Here is a 24004-nt window from a genome sequence, read left to right as displayed (position 1 = left end):
TTGTTCTTTTAGGAAAAAGAACTCAGTGAGAGCATTCCTGAAGAAACACTGCATGTTTCAGGAAAAGCCACTTCAGAAGAAGACAGGGAAACATTAATTGCAAGCCAAAGAATAGGAAGAAGTAAGAGACCTAAAAAAGACAGATTATCATGGCCAAAATTTCAATCAATAAAAAATAAAAAGATATTGAGGCACAGAAGATCTCATAGTACATCAGATGCATATGAGCCTGCTATACAGGATATTTCCCCTACAAGCACGGACACAGAGTCTCAATTTCCACAAGAGGTCCATACCAAAGAGAAAAAAGGAAGCCAAAGGAAGCTGAAGTTCCCTAGCATTGGATTCAGAATGCACAGGTTCAAACCAGAACCACAAGAGAAGCAAAAAAAAGAAATAAAAACTACACTGATCTCTGAAAGAGAAAAAATAGATAAAGATGATATAAGCCTGGAAAATCCTGAAATCTTAACTGTTGAATATACCACATCTCCTGCTTATGAAATGAAAACAGGTGAGGAACATAAAACTTTAACAAAAGACTTAAAAGAGATTAAAAATGGCATTCCATCCCCTGTAAAACAATGCCCTGAAGTTGAAATAAGCATTAAAAAAGAAAAATACAAGGAATCAGCATCAGAATTTAGTGTACCTGAACTACCAGACATAACAATAGAGATACCAAAGCCCAGTTTAGAAACAGCTGATCTGAAAGTAAGCTCAACTAAAAAATCACCACAAGCCTCATCAAAATCCCGAAAAAAGAAACAGAAAGGAACAACAGATAAAAAAGATGGAGAAAGTGGAATTAGTGTAGACTTGATGGGTCTCACAGCTAAAGGATCTGTGCAGGTAAAAGGCCTAGAAATAGGCACTGCTAAAGCTGAATTACAGACATCTGACACACTGGAAACAGGAGAGAAACAAACAGAAGAAGACAAACAAATGCTAAATACACAGAAAATAAATTATGGAATTTCAATACCCAAAAGAAAAGAGATAGAGACTGACACCACCAAACAGGGAAGTGATGTTCCACAGTCAGAAACAGAAAAAACAGCTGATATGACTTCACAGGACACCAGGAATTTCAATGTGAAAACTCTTATGCCAGATGCAGAATTGGAAGTGTCTACGTGGAAAATACAAATGCCATTATTCAAAGTGGCCAAAGCACCAAAAACTGACATAAAAATATCAGGAGATGAAAGCAGAGAGGACATAGAAGGTAGGGAAAAAAAAGAAAGGAGAGAGGAAGATGGCATGCCCACAAATGACAAAGCTTTAAACATAGAAATTGGAATGAAAACAGGAGAAAAAGATATAGATGGGAAAGAAAGCAAATTCAGGCTGCCAAAGTTAAAATTCCCTACATTTACCTGGTCAACGACCAAGGAAGAAATTGTCCAAGCTGAAACACAGGTAAGTGAAAGTGAAGTAAAATTGCAAAGCCTAGAAAATGCAGGAGGGCTTCAGATAAGTGGAACAACAGCAGAAATAACCATACCAAGTACAAAAAAGGAAACAGGAATATCCATAGGAAAAATGGATGAAAAAGATATAAAACAAAAGACAGCAGGCCAGTTTCCAAGTCCAAAAAAACAAAATATAAAATCTTCCTCCATAGAAATTAACACTGAAGAACCAAAAGAAAAAATAGGGATTTCAAAACTTAATACAGAAATAGAGAACATAGACTTCAATATAAAATCAAAATATGAAATGTCAGAAATTACGCTGTCTGACATCAAGGCTCCAAAGGTGGACATCAGCCTGCCCTCCGTCGATGTCAGCCTTCCACAGGCCAGCGTGGACCTTCAGGCGCCCGAGGCCAGCCTTAGCCTTGAAGCAGAAGCCAAAGTGCCAGAGAAGGAGGCCGCCAAGACCAAGGACGGCAAGTTCAAGATGCCCAAGTTCGGCATGCCTTCCTTTGGCTGGTCCAGCAGCAGAGAGGCCAAGGGCACCGTGGCCGCCGAGGTGGATGTCAGCCTGAAGGAGCCTCAAGTGACGGTGCCCTCGGGAGCCGCCGAAGCGGACGTGACCCTGCCCGCGGCCGATATCCAAGCGCCCGGCCTGGAGGTGAGTGTGGAGACGGCCGCCGTAGCAGCGGACGGCGAGAAAGGCCGATTCAAGATGCCCGACGTCAAGATGCCCAGCGTCAAGCTGCCCAAAGTCAAAGCTCCCCAGGCGCAGGTCAGCCTGCCCAAGGCCGAGGTCTCGCTGCCCAAAGGCCAGGAGGGCGAAGTCGCCCTGCAGGGCCCCGAGGCCGAAGCCAGCCTGGAGGTGGCCGCCGGCAAAGCTGAGGGCGGCGGCATGAAAATACACATGCCCAAAGTCAAGGTGCCCAGCGTGGTCTTCTCCAAGCCCACCGTCAAGGCTCCCAAAGTGGAGGCAGATGTCAGCCTCCCGCAGGCTGAGATCAAGGCCGCCGATGTCAGCGTGGTGGCCCCCGAAGTCAAGCTGCCCTCGGTGGAAGGTTCCCTCGAGCTCCAGGCGCCTGACATCGACATCAAAGCGCCCTCCGCCGAAGGCAAGCTGGAGCTGGAAGGCACGGGCCTGAAAGGAAAGCTCAAGATGCCCAAGTTCGACAAGCCTAAATTCTCAGTGTCCTCCCCCAAGGCCGAGGCGCCCGCAGCCGAGGTCAGCCTGCCCAGCGCAGAGGTCGACCTCCCCTCAGCCACCGTGACAGCCGCAGGGGAGGGCCCCGCGCTGGAACTCAAAGCTGACGTCGCTGGCGCCAAGACGGAAGGTGCCGGCTGGAAGCTGGAGAAGCCCTCCCTCAAGATGCCCAAAGCTGACATCAAGGCTCCAAAGGTGGACATCAGCCTGCCCTCTGTCGATGTCAGCCTTCCACAGGCCAGCGTGGACCTTCAGGCGCCCGAGGCCAGCCTTAGCCTTGAAGCAGAAGCCAAAGTGCCAGAGAAGGAGGCCGCCAAGACCAAGGACGGCAAGTTCAAGATGCCCAAGTTCGGCATGCCTTCCTTTGGCTGGTCCAGCAGCAGAGAGGCCAAGGGCACCGTGGCCGCCGAGGTGGATGTCAGCCTGAAGGAGCCTCAAGTGACGGTGCCCTCGGGAGCCGCCGAAGCGGACGTGACCCTGCCCGCGGCCGATATCCAAGCGCCCGGCCTGGAGGTGAGTGTGGAGACGGCCGCCGTAGCAGCGGACGGCGAGAAAGGCCGATTCAAGATGCCCGACGTCAAGATGCCCAGCGTCAAGCTGCCCAAAGTCAAAGCTCCCCAGGCGCAGGTCAGCCTGCCCAAGGCCGAGGTCTCGCTGCCCAAAGGCCAGGAGGGCGAAGTCGCCCTGCAGGGCCCCGAGGCCGAAGCCAGCCTGGAGGTGGCCGCCGGCAAAGCTGAGGGCGGCGGCATGAAAATACACATGCCCAAAGTCAAGGTGCCCAGCGTGGTCTTCTCCAAGCCCACCGTCAAGGCTCCCAAAGTGGAGGCAGATGTCAGCCTCCCGCAGGCTGAGATCAAGGCCGCCGATGTCAGCGTGGTGGCCCCCGAAGTCAAGCTGCCCTCGGTGGAAGGTTCCCTCGAGCTCCAGGCGCCTGACATCGACATCAAAGCGCCCTCCGCCGAAGGCAAGCTGGAGCTGGAAGGCACGGGCCTGAAAGGAAAGCTCAAGATGCCCAAGTTCGACAAGCCTAAATTCTCAGTGTCCTCCCCCAAGGCCGAGGCGCCCGCAGCCGAGGTCAGCCTGCCCAGCGCAGAGGTCGACCTCCCCTCAGCCACCGTGACAGCCGCAGGGGAGGGCCCCGCGCTGGAACTCAAAGCTGACGTCGCTGGCGCCAAGACGGAAGGTGCCGGCTGGAAGCTGGAGAAGCCCTCCCTCAAGATGCCCAAAGCTGACATCAAGGCTCCAAAGGTGGACATCAGCCTGCCCTCTGTCGATGTCAGCCTTCCACAGGCCAGCGTGGACCTTCAGGCGCCCGAGGCCAGCCTTAGCCTTGAAGCAGAAGCCAAAGTGCCAGAGAAGGAGGCCGCCAAGACCAAGGACGGCAAGTTCAAGATGCCCAAGTTCGGCATGCCTTCCTTTGGCTGGTCCAGCAGCAGAGAGGCCAAGGGCACCGTGGCCGCCGAGGTGGATGTCAGCCTGAAGGAGCCTCAAGTGACGGTGCCCTCGGGAGCCGCCGAAGCGGACGTGACCCTTCCCGCGGCCGATATCCAAGCGCCCGGCCTGGAGGTGAGTGTGGAGACGGCCGCCGTAGCAGCGGACGGCGAGAAAGGCCGATTCAAGATGCCCGACGTCAAGATGCCCAGCGTCAAGCTGCCCAAAGTCAAAGCTCCCCAGGCGCAGGTCAGCCTGCCCAAGGCCGAGGTCTCGCTGCCCAAAGGCCAGGAGGGCGAAGTCGCCCTGCAGGGCCCCGAGGCCGAAGCCAGCCTGGAGGTGGCCGCCGGCAAAGCTGAGGGCGGCGGCATGAAAATACACATGCCCAAAGTCAAGGTGCCCAGCGTGGTCTTCTCCAAGCCCACCGTCAAGGCTCCCAAAGTGGAGGCAGATGTCAGCCTCCCGCAGGCTGAGACCAAGGCCGCCGATGTCAGCGTGGTGGCCCCCGAAGTCAAGCTGCCCTCGGTGGAAGGTTCCCTCGAGCTCCAGGCGCCTGACATCGACATCAAAGCGCCCTCCGCCGAAGGCAAGCTGGAGCTGGAAGGCACGGGCCTGAAAGGAAAGCTCAAGATGCCCAAGTTCGACAAGCCTAAATTCTCAGTGTCCTCCCCCAAGGCCGAGGCGCCCGCAGCCGAGGTCAGCCTGCCCAGCGCAGAGGTCGACCTCCCCTCAGCCACCATGACAGCCGCAGGGGAGGGCCCCGCGCTGGCACTGAAAGCTGACGTCGCCGGCGCCAAGACGGAAGGTGCCGGCTGGAAGCTGGAGAAGCCCTCCCTCAAGATGCCCAAAGCTGACATCAAGGCTCCAAAGGTGGACATCAGCCTGCCCTCTGTCGATGTCAGCCTTCCACAGGCCAGCGTGGACCTTCAGGCGCCCGAGGCCAGCCTTAGCCTTGAAGCAGAAGCCAAAGTGCCAGAGAAGGAGGCCGCCAAGACCAAGGACGGCAAGTTCAAGATGCCCAAGTTCGGCATGCCTTCCTTTGGCTGGTCCAGCAGCAGAGAGGCCAAGGGCACCGTGGCCGCCGAGGTGGATGTCAGCCTGAAGGAGCCTCAAGTGACGGTGCCCTCGGGAGCCGCCAAAGCGGACGTGACCCTGCCCGCGGCCGATATCCAAGCGCCCGGCCTGGAGGTGAGTGTGGAGACGGCCGCCGTAGCAGCGGACGGCGAGAAAGGCCGATTCAAGATGCCCGACGTCAAGATGCCCAGCGTCAAGCTGCCCAAAGTCAAAGCTCCCCAGGCGCAGGTCAGCCTGCCCAAGGCCGAGGTCTCGCTGCCCAAAGGCCAGGAGGGCGAAGTCGCCCTGCAGGGCCCCGAGGCCGAAGCCAGCCTGGAGGTGGCCGCCGGCAAAGCTGAGGGCGGCGGCATGAAAATACACATGCCCAAAGTCAAGGTGCCCAGCGTGGTCTTCTCCAAGCCCACCGTCAAGGCTCCCAAAGTGGAGGCAGATGTCAGCCTCCCGCAGGCTGAGACCAAGGCCGCCGATGTCAGCGTGGTGGCCCCCGAAGTCAAGCTGCCCTCGGTGGAAGGTTCCCTCGAGCTCCAGGCGCCTGACATCGACATCAAAGCGCCCTCCGCCGAAGGCAAGCTGGAGCTGGAAGGCACGGGCCTGAAAGGCAAGCTCAAGATGCCCAAGTTCGACAAGCCTAAATTCTCAGTGTCCTCCCCCAAGGCCGAGGCGCCCGCAGCCGAGGTCAGCCTGCCCAGCGCAGAGGTCGACCTCCCCTCAGCCACCGTGACAGCCGCAGGGGAGGGCCCCGCGCTGGCACTGAAAGCTGACGTCGCCGGCGCCAAGACGGAAGGTGCCGGCTGGAAGCTGGAGAAGCCCTCCCTCAAGATGCCCAAAGCTGACATCAAGGCTCCAAAGGTGGACATCAGCCTGCCCTCTGTCGATGTCAGCCTTCCACAGGCCAGCGTGGACCTTCAGGCGCCCGAGGCCAGCCTTAGCCTTGAAGCAGAAGCCAAAGTGCCAGAGAAGGAGGCCGCCAAGACCAAGGACGGCAAGTTCAAGATGCCCAAGTTCGGCATGCCTTCCTTTGGCTGGTCCAGCAGCAGAGAGGCCAAGGGCACCGTGGCCGCCGAGGTGGATGTCAGCCTGAAGGAGCCTCAAGTGACGGTGCCCTCGGGAGCCGCCGAAGCGGACGTGACCCTGCCCGCGGCCGATATCCAAGCGCCCGGCCTGGAGGTGAGTGTGGAGACGGCCGCCGTAGCAGCGGACGGCGAGAAAGGCCGATTCAAGATGCCCGACGTCAAGATGCCCAGCGTCAAGCTGCCCAAAGTCAAAGCTCCCCAGGCGCAGGTCAGCCTGCCCAAGGCCGAGGTCTCGCTGCCCAAAGGCCAGGAGGGCGAAGTCGCCCTGCAGGGCCCCGAGGCCGAAGCCAGCCTGGAGGTGGCCGCCGGCAAAGCTGAGGGCGGCGGCATGAAAATACACATGCCCAAAGTCAAGGTGCCCAGCGTGGTCTTCTCCAAGCCCACCGTCAAGGCTCCCAAAGTGGAGGCAGATGTCAGCCTCCCGCAGGCTGAGATCAAGGCCGCCGATGTCAGCGTGGTGGCCCCCGAAGTCAAGCTGCCCTCGGTGGAAGGTTCCCTCGAGCTCCAGGCGCCTGACATCGACATCAAAGCGCCCTCCGCCGAAGGCAAGCTGGAGCTGGAAGGCACGGGCCTGAAAGGAAAGCTCAAGATGCCCAAGTTCGACAAGCCTAAATTCTCAGTGTCCTCCCCCAAGGCCGAGGCGCCCGCAGCCGAGGTCAGCCTGCCCAGCGCAGAGGTCGACCTCCCCTCAGCCACCGTGACAGCCGCAGGGGAGGGCCCCGCGCTGGAACTCAAAGCTGACGTCGCCGGCGCCAAGACGGAAGGTGCCGGCTGGAAGCTGGAGAAGCCCTCCCTCAAGATGCCCAAAGCTGACATCAAGGCTCCAAAGGTGGACATCAGCCTGCCCTCTGTCGATGTCAGCCTTCCACAGGCCAGCGTGGACCTTCAGGCGCCCGAGGCCAGCCTTAGCCTTGAAGCAGAAGCCAAAGTGCCAGAGAAGGAGGCCGCCAAGACCAAGGACGGCAAGTTCAAGATGCCCAAGTTCGGCATGCCTTCCTTTGGCTGGTCCAGCAGCAGAGAGGCCAAGGGCACCGTGGCCGCCGAGGTGGACGTCAGCCTGAAGGAGCCTCAAGTGACGGTGCCCTCGGGAGCCGCCGAAGCGGACGTGACCCTGCCCGCGGCCGATATCCAAGCGCCCGGCCTGGAGGTGAGTGTGGAGACGGCCGCCGTAGCAGCGGACGGCGAGAAAGGCCGATTCAAGATGCCCGACGTCAAGATGCCCAGCGTCAAGCTGCCCAAAGTCAAAGCTCCCCAGGCGCAGGTCAGCCTGCCCAAGGCCGAGGTCTCGCTGCCCAAAGGCCAGGAGGGCGAAGTCGCCCTGCAGGGCCCCGAGGCCGAAGCCAGCTTGGAGGTGGCCGCCGGCAAAGCTGAGGGCGGCGGCATGAAAATACACATGCCCAAAGTCAAGGTGCCCAGCGTGGTCTTCTCCAAGCCCACCGTCAAGGCTCCCAAAGTGGAGGCAGATGTCAGCCTCCCGCAGGCTGAGACCAAGGCCGCCGATGTCAGCGTGGTGGCCCCCGAAGTCAAGCTGCCCTCGGTGGAAGGTTCCCTCGAGCTCCAGGCGCCTGACATCGACATCAAAGCGCCCTCCGCCGAAGGCAAGCTGGAGCTGGAAGGCACGGGCCTGAAAGGAAAGCTCAAGATGCCCAAGTTCGACAAGCCTAAATTCTCAGTGTCCTCCCCCAAGGCCGAGGCGCCCGCAGCCGAGGTCAGCCTGCCCAGCGCAGAGGTCGACCTCCCCTCAGCCACCGTGACAGCCGCAGGGGAGGGCCCCGCGCTGGCACTGAAAGCTGACGTCGCCGGCGCCAAGACGGAAGGTGCCGGCTGGAAGCTGGAGAAGCCCTCCCTCAAGATGCCCAAAGCTGACATCAAGGCTCCAAAGGTGGACATCAGCCTGCCCTCTGTCGATGTCAGCCTTCCACAGGCCAGCGTGGACCTTCAGGCGCCCGAGGCCAGCCTTAGCCTTGAAGCAGAAGCCAAAGTGCCAGAGAAGGAGGCCGCCAAGACCAAGGACGGCAAGTTCAAGATGCCCAAGTTCGGCATGCCTTCCTTTGGCTGGTCCAGCAGCAGAGAGGCCAAGGGCACCGTGGCCGCCGAGGTGGATGTCAGCCTGAAGGAGCCTCAAGTGACGGTGCCCTCGGGAGCCGCCGAAGCGGACGTGACCCTGCCCGCGGCCGATATCCAAGCGCCCGGCCTGGAGGTGAGTGTGGAGACGGCCGCCGTAGCAGCGGACGGCGAGAAAGGCCGATTCAAGATGCCCGACGTCAAGATGCCCAGCGTCAAGCTGCCCAAAGTCAAAGCTCCCCAGGCGCAGGTCAGCCTGCCCAAGGCCGAGGTCTCGCTGCCCAAAGGCCAGGAGGGCGAAGTCGCCCTGCAGGGCCCCGAGGCCGAAGCCAGCCTGGAGGTGGCCGCCGGCAAAGCTGAGGGCGGCGGCATGAAAATACACATGCCCAAAGTCAAGGTGCCCAGCGTGGTCTTCTCCAAGCCCACCGTCAAGGCTCCCAAAGTGGAGGCAGATGTCAGCCTCCCGCAGGCTGAGACCAAGGCCGCCGATGTCAGCGTGGTGGCCCCCGAAGTCAAGCTGCCCTCGGTGGAAGGTTCCCTCGAGCTCCAGGCGCCTGACATCGACATCAAAGCGCCCTCCGCCGAAGGCAAGCTGGAGCTGGAAGGCACGGGCCTGAAAGGCAAGCTCAAGATGCCCAAGTTCGACAAGCCTAAATTCTCAGTGTCCTCCCCCAAGGCCGAGGCGCCCGCAGCCGAGGTCAGCCTGCCCAGCGCAGAGGTCGACCTCCCCTCAGCCACCGTGACAGCCGCAGGGGAGGGCCCCGCGCTGGCACTGAAAGCTGACGTCGCCGGCGCCAAGACGGAAGGTGCCGGCTGGAAGCTGGAGAAGCCCTCCCTCAAGATGCCCAAAGCTGACATCAAGGCTCCAAAGGTGGACATCAGCCTGCCCTCTGTCGATGTCAGCCTTCCACAGGCCAGCGTGGACCTTCAGGCGCCCGAGGCCAGCCTTAGCCTTGAAGCAGAAGCCAAAGTGCCAGAGAAGGAGGCCGCCAAGACCAAGGACGGCAAGTTCAAGATGCCCAAGTTCGGCATGCCTTCCTTTGGCTGGTCCAGCAGCAGAGAGGCCAAGGGCACCGTGGCCGCCGAGGTGGATGTCAGCCTGAAGGAGCCTCAAGTGACGGTGCCCTCGGGAGCCGCCGAAGCGGACGTGACCCTGCCCGCGGCCGATATCCAAGCGCCCGGCCTGGAGGTGAGTGTGGAGACGGCCGCCGTAGCAGCGGACGGCGAGAAAGGCCGATTCAAGATGCCCGACGTCAAGATGCCCAGCGTCAAGCTGCCCAAAGTCAAAGCTCCCCAGGCGCAGGTCAGCCTGCCCAAGGCCGAGGTCTCGCTGCCCAAAGGCCAGGAGGGCGAAGTCGCCCTGCAGGGCCCCGAGGCCGAAGCCAGCCTGGAGGTGGCCGCCGGCAAAGCTGAGGGCGGCGGCATGAAAATACACATGCCCAAAGTCAAGGTGCCCAGCGTGGTCTTCTCCAAGCCCACCGTCAAGGCTCCCAAAGTGGAGGCAGATGTCAGCCTCCCGCAGGCTGAGATCAAGGCCGCCGATGTCAGCGTGGTGGCCCCCGAAGTCAAGCTGCCCTCGGTGGAAGGTTCCCTCGAGCTCCAGGCGCCTGACATCGACATCAAAGCGCCCTCCGCCGAAGGCAAGCTGGAGCTGGAAGGCACGGGCCTGAAAGGAAAGCTCAAGATGCCCAAGTTCGACAAGCCTAAATTCTCAGTGTCCTCCCCCAAGGCCGAGGCGCCCGCAGCCGAGGTCAGCCTGCCCAGCGCAGAGGTCGACCTCCCCTCAGCCACCGTGACAGCCGCAGGGGAGGGCCCCGCGCTGGAACTCAAAGCTGACGTCGCTGGCGCCAAGACGGAAGGTGCCGGCTGGAAGCTGGAGAAGCCCTCCCTCAAGATGCCCAAAGCTGACATCAAGGCTCCAAAGGTGGACATCAGCCTGCCCTCTGTCGATGTCAGCCTTCCACAGGCCAGCGTGGACCTTCAGGCGCCCGAGGCCAGCCTTAGCCTTGAAGCAGAAGCCAAAGTGCCAGAGAAGGAGGCCGCCAAGACCAAGGACGGCAAGTTCAAGATGCCCAAGTTCGGCATGCCTTCCTTTGGCTGGTCCAGCAGCAGAGAGGCCAAGGGCACCGTGGCCGCCGAGGTGGATGTCAGCCTGAAGGAGCCTCAAGTGACGGTGCCCTCGGGAGCCGCCGAAGCGGACGTGACCCTGCCCGCGGCCGATATCCAAGCGCCCGGCCTGGAGGTGAGTGTGGAGACGGCCGCCGTAGCAGCGGACGGCGAGAAAGGCCGATTCAAGATGCCCGACGTCAAGATGCCCAGCGTCAAGCTGCCCAAAGTCAAAGCTCCCCAGGCGCAGGTCAGCCTGCCCAAGGCCGAGGTCTCGCTGCCCAAAGGCCAGGAGGGCGAAGTCGCCCTGCAGGGCCCCGAGGCCGAAGCCAGCCTGGAGGTGGCCGCCGGCAAAGCTGAGGGCGGCGGCATGAAAATACACATGCCCAAAGTCAAGGTGCCCAGCGTGGTCTTCTCCAAGCCCACCGTCAAGGCTCCCAAAGTGGAGGCAGATGTCAGCCTCCCGCAGGCTGAGACCAAGGCCGCCGATGTCAGCGTGGTGGCCCCCGAAGTCAAGCTGCCCTCGGTGGAAGGTTCCCTCGAGCTCCAGGCGCCTGACATCGACATCAAAGCGCCCTCCGCCGAAGGCAAGCTGGAGCTGGAAGGCACGGGCCTGAAAGGCAAGCTCAAGATGCCCAAGTTCGACAAGCCTAAATTCTCAGTGTCCTCCCCCAAGGCCGAGGCGCCCGCAGCCGAGGTCAGCCTGCCCAGCGCAGAGGTCGACCTCCCCTCAGCCACCGTGACAGCCGCAGGGGAGGGCCCCGCGCTGGCACTGAAAGCTGACGTCGCCGGCGCCAAGACGGAAGGTGCCGGCTGGAAGCTGGAGAAGCCCTCCCTCAAGATGCCCAAAGCTGACATCAAGGCTCCAAAGGTGGACATCAGCCTGCCCTCTGTCGATGTCAGCCTTCCACAGGCCAGCGTGGACCTTCAGGCGCCCGAGGCCAGCCTTAGCCTTGAAGCAGAAGCCAAAGTGCCAGAGAAGGAGGCCGCCAAGACCAAGGACGGCAAGTTCAAGATGCCCAAGTTCGGCATGCCTTCCTTTGGCTGGTCCAGCAGCAGAGAGGCCAAGGGCACCGTGGCCGCCGAGGTGGACGTCAGCCTGAAGGAGCCTCAAGTGACGGTGCCCTCGGGAGCCGCCGAAGCGGACGTGACCCTGCCCGCGGCCGATATCCAAGCGCCCGGCCTGGAGGTGAGTGTGGAGACGGCCGCCGTAGCAGCGGACGGCGAGAAAGGCCGATTCAAGATGCCCGACGTCAAGATGCCCAGCGTCAAGCTGCCCAAAGTCAAAGCTCCCCAGGCGCAGGTCAGCCTGCCCAAGGCCGAGGTCTCGCTGCCCAAAGGCCAGGAGGGCGAAGTCGCCCTGCAGGGCCCCGAGGCCGAAGCCAGCTTGGAGGTGGCCGCCGGCAAAGCTGAGGGCGGCGGCATGAAAATACACATGCCCAAAGTCAAGGTGCCCAGCGTGGTCTTCTCCAAGCCCACCGTCAAGGCTCCCAAAGTGGAGGCAGATGTCAGCCTCCCGCAGGCTGAGATCAAGGCCGCCGATGTCAGCGTGGTGGCCCCCGAAGTCAAGCTGCCCTCGGTGGAAGGTTCCCTCGAGCTCCAGGCGCCTGACATCGACATCAAAGCGCCCTCCGCCGAAGGCAAGCTGGAGCTGGAAGGCACGGGCCTGAAAGGCAAGCTCAAGATGCCCAAGTTCGACAAGCCTAAATTCTCAGTGTCCTCCCCCAAGGCCGAGGCGCCCGCAGCCGAGGTCAGCCTGCCCAGCGCAGAGGTCGACCTCCCCTCAGCCACCGTGACAGCCGCAGGGGAGGGCCCCGCGCTGGCACTGAAAGCTGACGTCGCCGGCGCCAAGACGGAAGGTGCCGGCTGGAAGCTGGAGAAGCCCTCCCTCAAGATGCCTAAAGCTGACATCAAGGCTCCAAAGGTGGACATCAGCCTGCCCTCCGTCGATGTCAGCCTTCCACAGGCCAGCGTGGACCTTCAGGCGCCCGAGGCCAGCCTTAGCCTGGAAGCAGAAGCCAAAGTGCCAGAGAAGGAGGCCGCCAAGACCAAGGACGGCAAGTTCAAGATGCCCAAGTTCGGCATGCCTTCCTTTGGCTGGTCCAGCAGCAGAGAGGCCAAGGGCACCGTGGCCGCCGAGGTGGACGTCAGCCTGAAGGAGCCTCAAGTGACGGTGCCCTCGGGAGCCGCCGAAGCGGACGTGACCCTGCCCGCGGCCGATATCCAAGCGCCCGGCGTGGAGGTGAGTGTGGAGACGGCCGCCGTAGCAGCGGACGGCGAGAAAGGCCGATTCAAGATGCCCGACGTCAAGATGCCCAGCGTCAAGCTGCCCAAAGTCAAAGCTCCCCAGGCGCAGGTCAGCCTGCCCAAGGTCGAGGTCTCGCTGCCCAAAGGCCAGGAGGGCGAAGTCGCCCTGCAGGGCCCCGAGGCCGAAGCCAGCCTGGAGGTGGCCGCCGGCAAAGCTGAGGGCGGCGGCATGAAAATACACATGCCCAAAGTCAAGGTGCCCAGCGTGGTCTTCTCCAAGCCCACCGTCAAGGCTCCCAAAGTGGAGGCAGATGTCAGCCTCCCGCAGGCTGAGATCAAGGCCGCCGATGTCAGCGTGGTGGCCCCCGAAGTCAAGCTGCCCTCGGTGGAAGGTTCCCTCGAGCTCCAGGCGCCTGACATCGACATCAAAGCGCCCTCCGCCGAAGGCAAGCTGGAGCTGGAAGGCACGGGCCTGAAAGGCAAGCTCAAGATGCCCAAGTTCGACAAGCCTAAATTCTCAGTGTCCTCCCCCAAGGCCGAGGCGCCCGCAGCCGAGGTCAGCCTGCCCAGCGCAGAGGTCGACCTCCCCTCAGCCACCGTGACAGCCGCAGGGGAGGGCCCCGCGCTGGCACTGAAAGCTGACGTCGCCGGCGCCAAGACGGAAGGTGCCGGCTGGAAGCTGGAGAAGCCCTCCCTCAAGATGCCCAAAGCTGACATCAAGGCTCCAAAGGTGGACATCAGCCTGCCCTCTGTCGATGTCAGCCTTCCACAGGCCAGCGTGGACCTTCAGGCGCCCGAGGCCAGCCTTAGCCTTGAAGCAGAAGCCAAAGTGCCAGAGAAGGAGGCCGCCAAGACCAAGGACGGCAAGTTCAAGATGCCCAAGTTCGGCATGCCTTCCTTTGGCTGGTCCAGCAGCAGAGAGGCCAAGGGCACCGTGGCCGCCGAGGTGGATGTCAGCCTGAAGGAGCCTCAAGTGACGGTGCCCTCGGGAGCCGCCGAAGCGGACGTGACCCTGCCCGCGGCCGATGTCCAAGCGCCCGGCGTGGAGGTGAGTGTGGAGACGGCCGCCGTAGCAGCGGACGGCGAGAAAGGCCGATTCAAGATGCCCGACGTCAAGATGCCCAGCGTCAAGCTGCCCAAAGTCAAAGCTCCCCAGGCGCAGGTCAGCCTGCCCAAGGCCGAGGTCTCGCTGCCCAAAGGCCAGGAGGGCGAAGTCGCCCTGCAGGGCCCCGAGGCCGAAGCCAGCCTGGAGGTGGCCGCCGGCAAAGCTGAGGGCGGCGGCATGAAAATACACATGCCCAAAGTCAAGGTGCCCAGCGTGGTCTTCTCCAAGCCCACCGTCAAGGCTCCCAAAGTGGAGGCAGATGTCAGCCTCCCGCAGGCTGAGATCAAGGCCGCCGATGTCAGCGTGGTGGCCCCCGAAGTCAAGCTGCCCTCGGTGGAAGGTTCCCTCGAGCTCCAGGTGCCTGACATCGACATCAAAGCGCCCTCCGCCGAAGGCAAGCTGGAGCTGGAAGGCACGAGCCTAAAAGGCAAGCTCAAGATGCCCAAGTTCGACAAGCCTAAATTCTCAGTGTCCTCCCCCAAGGCCGAGGCGCCCGCAGCCGAGGTCAGCCTGCCCAGCGCAGAGGTCGACCTCCCCTCAGCCACCGTGACAGCCGCAGGGGAGGGCCCCGCGCTGGAACTCAAAGCTGACGTCGCCGGCGCCAAGACGGAAGGTGCCGGCTGGAAGCTGGAGAAGCCCTCCCTCAAGATGCCCAAAGCTGACATCAAGGCTCCAAAGGTGGACATCAGCCTGCCCTCTGTCGATGTCAGCCTTCCACAGGCCAGCGTGGACCTTCAGGCGCCCGAGGCCAGCCTTAGCCTTGAAGCAGAAGCCAAAGTGCCAGAGAAGGAGGCCGCCAAGACCAAGGACGGCAAGTTCAAGATGCCCAAGTTCGGCATGCCTTCCTTTGGCTGGTCCAGCAGCAGAGAGGCCAAGGGCACCGTGGCCGCCGAGGTGGATGTCAGCCTGAAGGAGCCTCAAGTGACGGTGCCCTCGGGAGCCGCCGAAGCGGACGTGACCCTGCCCGCGGCCGATATCCAAGCGCCCGGCCTGGAGGTGAGTGTGGAGACGGCCACCGTAGCAGCGGACGGCGAGAAAGGCCGATTCAAGATGCCTGACGTCAAGATGCCCAGCGTCAAGCTGCCCAAAGTCAAAGCTCCCCAGGCGCAGGTCAGCCTGCCCAAGGCCGAGGTCTCGCTGCCCAAAGGCCAGGAGGGCGAAGTCGCCCTGCAGGGCCCCGAAGCCGAAGCCAGCCTGGAGGTGGCTGCTGGCAAAGCTGAGGGCGGCGGCATGAAAATACACATGCCCAAAGTCAAGGTGCCCAGCGTGGTCTTCTCCAAGCCCACCGTCAAGGCTCCCAAAGTGGAGGCAGATGTCAGCCTCCCGCAGGCTGAGATCAAGGCCGCCGATGTCAGCGTGGTGGCCCCCGAAGTCAAGCTGCCCTCGGTGGAAGGTTCCCTCGAGCTCCAGGCGCCTGACATCGACATCAAAGCGCCCTCCGCCGAAGGCAAGCTGGAGCTGGAAGGCACGGGCCTGAAAGGCAAGCTCAAGATGCCCAAGTTCGACAAGCCTAAATTCTCAGTGTCCTCCCCCAAGGCCGAGGCGCCCGCAGCCGAGGTCAGCCTGCCCAGCGCAGAGGTCGACCTCCCCTCAGCCACCGTGACAGCCGCAGGGGAGGGCCCCGCGCTGGCACTGAAAGCTGACGTCGCCGGCGCCAAGACGGAAGGTGCCGGCTGGAAGCTGGAGAAGCCCTCCCTCAAGATGCCCAAAGCTGACATCAAGGCTCCAAAGGTGGACATCAGCCTGCCCTCTGTCGATGTCAGCCTTCCACAGGCCAGCGTGGACCTTCAGGCGCCCGAGGCCAGCCTTAGCCTTGAAGCAGAAGCCAAAGTGCCAGAGAAGGAGGCCGCCAAGACCAAGGACGGCAAGTTCAAGATGCCCAAGTTCGGCATGCCTTCCTTTGGCTGGTCCAGCAGCAGAGAGGCCAAGGGCACCGTGGCCGCCGAGGTGGATGTCAGCCTGAAGGAGCCTCAAGTGACGGTGCCCTCGGGAGCCGCCGAAGCGGACGTGACCCTGCCCGCGGCCGATGTCCAAGCGCCCGGCGTGGAGGTGAGTGTGGAGACGGCCGCCGTAGCAGCGGACGGCGAGAAAGGCCGATTCAAGATGCCCGACGTCAAGATGCCCAGCGTCAAGCTGCCCAAAGTCAAAGCTCCCCAGGCGCAGGTCAGCCTGCCCAAGGCCGAGGTCTCGCTGCCCAAAGGCCAGGAGGGCGAAGTCGCCCTGCAGGGCCCCGAGGCCGAAGCCAGCCTGGAGGTGGCCGCCGGCAAAGCTGAGGGCGGCGGCATGAAAATACACATGCCCAAAGTCAAGGTGCCCAGCGTGGTCTTCTCCAAGCCCACCGTCAAGGCTCCCAAAGTGGAGGCAGATGTCAGCCTCCCGCAGGCTGAGATCAAGGCCGCCGATGTCAGCGTGGTGGCTCCCGAAGTCAAGCTGCCCTCGGTGGAAGGTTCCCTCGAGCTCCAGGCGCCTGACATCGACATCAAAGCGCCCTCCGCCGAAGGCAAGCTGGAGCTGGAAGGCACGGGCCTAAAAGGCAAGCTCAAGATGCCCAAGTTCGACAAGCCTAAATTCTCAGTGTCCTCCCCCAAGGCCGAGGCGCCCGCAGCCGAGGTCAGCCTGCCCAGCGCGGAGTTCGACCTCCCCTCAGCCACCGTGACAGCCGCAGGGGAGGGCCCCGCGCTGGCACTGAAAGCTGACGATGCCGGCGCCAAGATGGAAGGTGCCGGCTGGAAGCTGGAGAAGCCCTCCCTCAAGATGCCCAAAGCTGACATCAAGGCTCCAAAGGTGGACATCAGCCTGCCCTCCGTCGATGTCAGCCTTCCACAGGCCAGCGTGGACCTTCAGGCGCCCGAGGCCAGCCTTAGCCTTGAAGCAGAAGCCAAAGTGCCAGAGAAGGAGGCCGCCAAGACCAAGGACGGCAAGTTCAAGATGCCCAAGTTCGGCATGCCTTCCTTTGGCTGGTCCAGCAGCAGAGAGGCCAAGGGCACCGTGGCCACCGAGGTTGAGACTCCTGAAGGTGGAGACATCAGTCTGACAGGGCCTCAAGTGGTGGTGCCGTCAGGAGATGCCGTTGCTGACATGACGTTGCCTGACTCTGATGTCCAAGAGGCCTGTATTGATGTTCCTCTAGATTCTTCCACTGGTAAAGAGGAAGAATTTGGTAAATCCAAAGCTTCAGTTTTTAGATTGCCCAAAATTTCTTTCTCTAAAGGTTTCAAGTCTCTTACCCAAGGCCAGTCTGGGTGTGATGTTTCTGTTTCAGATACGCTTCGTTATTCTTTAACAGAGGACACTTTTTCCGTTCCTTCTGAGAGTGTTGGATCAAAACATTTGCCTGACATTAAGGGAGAAAATGTATCTAAAAGTACCAAATTTCGACTTCCTAGCATTGGTTTCTCTAAAGCTGAAGTGATTTCATCAGAAATTGATATGGAGTCCTCATTACAAAAGGGGGATATTACTCTTACTAAATACCAAATTAATGTACCAGAATCTCAATCAAAAATAGCATCTCGTGCTGATGAAAATCTTTCAGATTTTGAAATTTTAAGTGATGATGCTTCTGAGGAGCAAGGAGGTTTTAAGTTAGAGGGCAAAACAACATCTGCTGAAATACCTTTCACTGACACAGAGGTCACCGTTAAAATTCCTAAATTCCGAAAACCGAAATTCAGAATTCGATCTAAGGGAAAAGCATCTGAAGCTGACATTGGTTCCACTGTGGAATCTGAAATTTCCAAGGGAAAGATAACATCTGATATGACTGATCATGATATTGAAAAACCATCTCAAATCTCTGATGCCCAGCTTGGTGTAAAACTGCATAAGCCTTCACTTGAAGTTGTTCTGGATGCACCAACAATGGATCCAAATCTCTCACCTATGGAGGTTACCTTGCCAAAATTAGAAGCAGAAATCCATGGCCCGGATTTAGAGTGCAAGGCAGAACAGGAAGTAGTTACAGGAGAGAAAAGTACTGAGGAGAAAGAAAACAAATTTAAATCATCAAAATTCAAACTACCTTCATTTAGGTGGTCACCAAAGAAAGAAGCTGTTGCTCCTTCTCACATTGATGAACATCTGGAAGGACCCAGTTTGTCTGCTTTATCTGAAGACATGGGATCTGAATTAACTTTTCCTACTCCTGAGAATCAATACCTCCATGATGAATTTGATACAACAGAAAAAGACAGTGAAAAGGCCAAAACGAAGAAGTCCCAATTTACCATGCCAAAGATCTCATTCCCTAAAATTAAGGGTCAGAAAGTACAGGGCTCTCTGCCCATACTGGAAACTGATGTTTCTGGACCCAATCAAGAAAAAGAAGGTGTTTCTGTTCAGATATCTGAGAAAGGGAGCAGTGGAGAAGGGGCAGGACTGGGCATAAAAGTGCCAAAAGTTACAGTCCCAACTTTGGAATTTTCCAAACCAGAAGCCAAAACTCCTAAAATAGACATGGATGTTAGCATACCTACAGGTGAAGTCACAGTTCCTACCTGTGAAGATGAGCTGACATTGAAATCAGCTGCTGCTAATGCCAGCCTCTCTACTTCAGATATTAAGATGATACCTGAAGGTTCACTTGAGGTAAAGAGTCCTGACATAATTGTTGAAAGAACATCAAGTGAAATTGCTGTGGGTGATGTAGAGATAAAAGCTGAAGGCTCTGAAGGGAAAACAAAAACGTCTAAATTCCACATGCCAAAGTTAGGAATTGCACTTTCTAAGGGGAAAGGGTCAGAAAAGGATGTTAGCCAATCCAAATCAGAAGTCAAGGTTCCCCAGCTAAAAGCAACAGTAGAAATATCTGACATTGCTGTTGAAGCACCAGACTTGGAGGTAGAATGTGGCACAGAAACGGAGACTTACAGCTCTGAAGCCAAAATTGCCAAAACTGACAGTAAGGCACCAGAGTCTGATGTTCATCTCCCATCAGCTGACATTTCTATTTCAAAACCAGACAGTGATATTCAGGATTCAGATGCAGTAGTAAAGATCAAGGGGGAAATAAAGCAAGATGGAGATGGAGAAGAGAAAGAAGGACATTTCAAAATGCCCAAATTCAAACTTCCATCCTTCAGTTGGTCACCAAAGAAGGAAGCAAGTGTTAAATCAGATTCTGGAGCAATTTTGGAAGACCAAAATCTTCCTGTCCTGACAAGCAGAATAGACACAGAAGTGAAAGGAACTGCAACTGATGATCAGGGTAGTGGGCCAGACCTTGATCTGGAAATATCTGCAGGAAAAGTTGAACAAAAAAGTCCAATTAAAAAGCCTCAATTTGTCATGCCTAAAATTTCACTCTCCAAGATCAAGGTTCCAAAATCTCAGTCTCATTCACCAAAAGTTGGAGCTGATTCTGGTCTTCCCAAAAGAGAAATAGAGAGTGATGATTCAATTAAGATACCTGATATAGAAAAAAGTCATCCTGAAGGGACTGAAGAAGGGGCACAAATAAGCATAAAACTGGCTGACACTGCAGAGTTTGCCAGAGTAGAAACTGAAGCCTCTAAAACTGAAATAGGAGTCAGCTCAGCAAAGATTGATGCTTCTTTGACTCCCTCAGAGGGGAATTTTCAACAGGTTGACTTCAAAATAAGTTCTACCAAAGAATGTAACATTGAAAAAACAGGTATTAAACTTCCCAAGGGAGAAGCTTCAGTTGATTTGAAGAGCCCTGATATATTAACAGAAAGCTCATCAGTTGTGGATGGAAGAAAAATGAAATTGGAAGGTCCTGAAGGGAAGATTAAAATGCCCAAATTCCAGAAGACAAAGTTTGGAATCTCCCTAACAAAAGGGAAAGTCTCGGAGACAGAGATCAGCTCTCCAAAAATAGAAGCTGAGCTACCCCAGCTAAAAATGACAAACGAAATTGCTGACATTGCTATGGGAGTTCCAGCATCAGAACTTCCATCTGATATGTCAGATTCTGGAGTAGTTGATGATGCAAAGGTAGACATAAGCACCCAGTCAGTGTCTAAACCAAAGACAGAGGGAATTATTGAGAGACTTGAGGAAAAGGAAATCAAATTGAAAGAACATGAAATAAAAGCTGAAGAAGTTCAGACTGAAGAATATCAGGGATGGTTTAAAATGCCAAAATTCAGAATACCTGTATTTGGCAGGTCATCCTTAAAGGAAAAAAAAAGTGATGCTGATACTGAAAGAAGTATGGAAAAAGCTCAGGCAACTATTCCTTCTGCTAAAGTACAAAGTGAAACAAGTATTCCTGAAAATACCTTCTCATTACCACATGCAGTTGCTGAAATTACTATTGGAAAAGAAGGAATTCAAAAATTAGGAGATTCTGTGAAGAGTTCTGATGTTAGCTTGCCAAAGATGGAAGGAGATATTTCAATATCCACAGAAAGAACAGATAGTAGAGTGAATATTCCAAAAACTGAAACTTACGCAGACGTAGTTAAGCGTAGTGCTGAAGGACATACTTCACAAATCACAGTGTCTGCAGCAGAATTGTCTAAATCATACCCAAGTGCTTCAGAAACTGAGAAAGACAAGAGTTCAACAAATAGGTTTTCTACATGTACTCTGACGTTTCCAGAGCATAAAGGCAAATCACAGGATGTAGAAGTCCCAAAGGTAGGAAGTTCCATGAAGTTAGAGACATCAGGGGTAGGATGCAAACCATCAACAGGTGAAATTACTCTGGATGCAACACAGAAGAAAATAGATGTTAGTCTTCCAAAGGAAGAGCTAGATATTCAAAATAAAGAGGCAGCAATTAAAAAAGGAAAGATAAAGGGTGAGGTGAAAATCATAGGAAAAGACAGTGAAGAAAGTCAGTTAAAAAGGACTATATGTGAATGGTCAACAACAAAAGGATCAGAAGATGGTACTTACGTTACTGCTAGGCTGGAAGATCTAAAGGTAGAAGTTCCAACAGTGAAAATGGATGTTAAAATTACTGAAGTAGATCCTGAAATGAAATTTCAAGTCAAAAGTGTGGAAAAGGATGTGTCTGCAGGAATGAAAGTGGAAGTAGAAGACAGAGCAGAAACAGGTAAAATTAAAGCATACAAGTTCAAGATTCCAAAGTTTGGAATGTTGCGTTCAGAAATCAAGGGGTTTGAAGATGATACCAATTTGCCAAAGTCAGAAGCTGATTCTGCACCTGAAAGTGAAAGAGGCACAGGAGAAATACAGTTACAAAAACCAGAAGGATCAGTTGATGTGAAAAGTCCAGCTCTAGATCATATAGAAGCATCTGCCAGAATAACAGGGGAAACAGTGCGCCAAACACAAGGTGTCCCAGAAGTAAGTGTAAGAATTCCCAAACTGAAAATACCAAGATTCACATTCAGAACTCTCCCAATTGAAGCTGATGTTTTACTGTCAAAAGTAGTAACAGATCCAAAGGGATCTAGTACTGACATTGAAATAGTGCAACTGCAAGCAAGCCCTGCTATCCATGAAGAAACAGGAGCTCTAGATGGGGGTATTCAAAAAGCAAAAGGCAAAATTTTGACACTGACTGAGCCTGACATTAAAACAGCACAGATGACAGCTACCATAGAGTCATCCCTTTCAAGTGGAGGGCAGGACATTCATTGGTCTTACATAGAGGGCCAAGAAGTACGTGAAAAAGTGGAGCCTGAACATGTTGCTATTGAGCGGTGTGAGATCTACACTACTGAAATACTGAAAGGATCAGAGATTCTGTCATCAGAGGTCAAAACTGCTACTCTGGGGTTCTCATTGCTCAAGACAAAGTTGCCTGAATCACGCAGTGATTTAGACGTGCTGGTCCAGAAGCCGTCTCCAACGGGAGATGCACCTACAGGTGCTGGTGAAAGCTTTGGGGTAGCAGCACAGAGAGCTGGCAGTGCTGAGCTTAAACTATCTGACAAACCACACCATGAGTCTGAGGAATCTAGAGGAAAAGTAAGTTTGACAAAGTTAAAAACATCTACTGTTGAAGTAAAGTGTTCCAGTAAACTTGAAGAGAGTTTTCCTGATAAATCACCAGAGGGAATAACTGCAGCTTCTCTCTCTAAAGACGAAGATGTAGTTGAAGCAGTGGAAGGTGAAGAAAAAGACATAAGCAGTGAGAAAGAAAAGACTGATAGTAAAAAATCTCCTGGAAGATTCAAATTTTGGCTTCCAAGTGTTGGCTTTTCATCTTCTGGGGATGAAACAAGCACAGATGCAAAACCAGAAATAAAAAAATCAGTTCCAGAAGATGTGAAACCTACTGACACATCAGATGATTCCTCTAAGCAGGCTGATAAAACTGGATGGTTTAGATTTCCCAAGCTTGGTTTCACATCTCCTTCCAAAAAGGCTAAGTCTGTTGACAAAGAAGAGGTGGGTCATAAAGAGGGGAGACTCTCAGATGAAGATAGCCCAACAGATAAACCAGATGTGTTTTTTGATGCACAAGAAAGCTTATCACCTAAAGAAATAGGAGAGGGTGAAAAAGCTGAAATTGATGGAGCCTCATCTATTGTGACATCTTCAGCAAGAACTGAACTAATCTTGTTGGAGGAAGAAAAAGAAAGTAAATCTAATATTGTTGGAGATACAACCAAATGAAGGTTGTAGTTTCTCAATCCTCAATGAAAACAAAATCATCTATATGTACAGAAGAGAATGTTTTCCTAATTTTCTACTAACTGAAAATTAAAACCCAAGGCTGGTATTCATGAGAACACTTGAACAGAATGTACCACATTCAGATTTTCAAATACATGGATGTACACTAATAAAAATAATGATTTCTTCATATCTACCCCAAAGGCAACAATTATGACAAATGCAGAGGAGCCCCTAGTTTGAGCAAAGTCTGAGTAGATACCAGAACCATGAAAGTAAATCATTGAAAGGCTCAATGATAGCAAAAGACTTGTTAAAGAGGCTTCTCAAAACACACCAGTTATATTTAGACAACAGATTATTTCCAGAATGGGTTCTAAACTAGTACTATAAGAACTATACTCACCTGCTTAAATTTTGGAACTTTTTTGCTTTGTTATTAAAATGTTTTTGTTTATTTCAGCTAAGGTAGTATGTATATTTCACAAACATTTTAAAATATAAAATAGAAATTAAACACTAGTGTAGAGAGACTAATGCTTTGCCTCTTTCTGTCTTCTCGTTTTTTTTTTTTATTATTGTGGTGGGTCATATTTAGCCTTACAATAATTTAAAAAAAAAACAGCAAAAACCAACAGAATAATTTCAAGACCAGAAAAATGTACCTAAATCATGTTTGTAAGATACCAGAATAAAACATGCTTACAAAGAATATTATTCAAATGTGGATAAATAAATTTTAATGTACATACTTATGGGATAGTTAAATGCTTAGAATGATCTGCCACACTGGTGGAATTGCTTCAGAGATTTTCTGGGAAAGGAGGTGTATATAATTATTTGCTCCTTTGTTTATATTAACGCTTCTCTCAAGTGCACAAAACCAGAGTGCATATGTGACAGCCTTCACATGTACCATTAAAACACTGTCTGTATTCTTAATTCACAATAAACTCACCATACAAATAATAACTGGAGTAGTGTGAGTTACTGACGTTTCTGATTGGGAAAATCCCAGCTTAAATTTTCAAAGGTTGCATGTACTTCACTGTCTGCTGAGGTGGATGTTTAGTGACAGCACAGTTCCTAAATATAGGGGTAATGGAGACTGTTCAGTCATTACAACCCCATGTTGAATCACGGAATATGTTGAGTCAGAAGGAAGCTGTCAGGATCCTTGAATCCCACTCCTGGCCTGCACAGGACACCCCAAGAATCACCATGTACCTGAGAGCATTGTCCAAAGGCTTCTTGAACTCTGTTAGGCTTGGGGCTGTGACCACGGCCCTGGGGAGCCTGTTCCAGTCCTCAAACACCCTTTGGTGAAAAACCTTTTCCTAACATCCATCCCAAACCCCTCATCACTCAGCTCCAGCCCTTTCCTCAGGTCCTGTCACTGGCCGCAAGGGTGAAGAGATCAGCACCTGCCCCTCATGAGGATATTGAGGGACACAATGAGCTCTCCCCTCAGTCTCCTGCAGGCTGAACAGACCAAGTGGCTTCAGCCACTCCTCATACAGCTTCCTCTCCAGACCCTTCCTCATCCTTGTGGCTTCCTTTGGATGCTCTCTAATATATTTTTTTATTGTAGCACCCAAAACTGCTCACAGGACTCCAGGTGAGGCTGCCCCAGCACAGAGCAGAGCAGGACCATCCCCTCAAATACAAAAACATTTTCCCAGGAGACTTTACTCACTAGTTCCTGAGCAACCTGAAGCCAGCTCTCCTG

General features: G+C 55.1%; 1 protein-coding gene across 2 annotated transcripts in view; it reads left to right on the top strand.

Annotated features, from left to right (window-relative positions):
• The window catches only part of LOC130254397 (protein AHNAK2-like), a 66097-nt gene extending 42850 nt beyond the window's left edge, over positions 1–23247 (top strand). For both annotated transcript variants that reach the window (XM_056493876.1, XM_056493877.1), the window contains exon 7: positions 13–23247. In XM_056493876.1, the coding sequence (XP_056349851.1) occupies positions 13–22275 (22263 nt within the window). In that variant the 3' untranslated portion in view covers positions 22276–23247. The remainder of the gene's footprint in view (positions 1–12) is intronic.
• Positions 23248–24004: the final 757 nt, after the last annotated feature.

The sequence above is a fragment of the Oenanthe melanoleuca genome, chromosome 5 (genome assembly GCF_029582105.1).
Source record: "Oenanthe melanoleuca isolate GR-GAL-2019-014 chromosome 5, OMel1.0, whole genome shotgun sequence".
In the NCBI taxonomy this organism is placed as follows: domain Eukaryota; kingdom Metazoa; phylum Chordata; class Aves; order Passeriformes; family Muscicapidae; genus Oenanthe; species Oenanthe melanoleuca.
The sequence above is the reverse complement of the archived record's forward strand: the minus strand, read 5'-3'. Positions and strand labels throughout refer to the sequence as shown.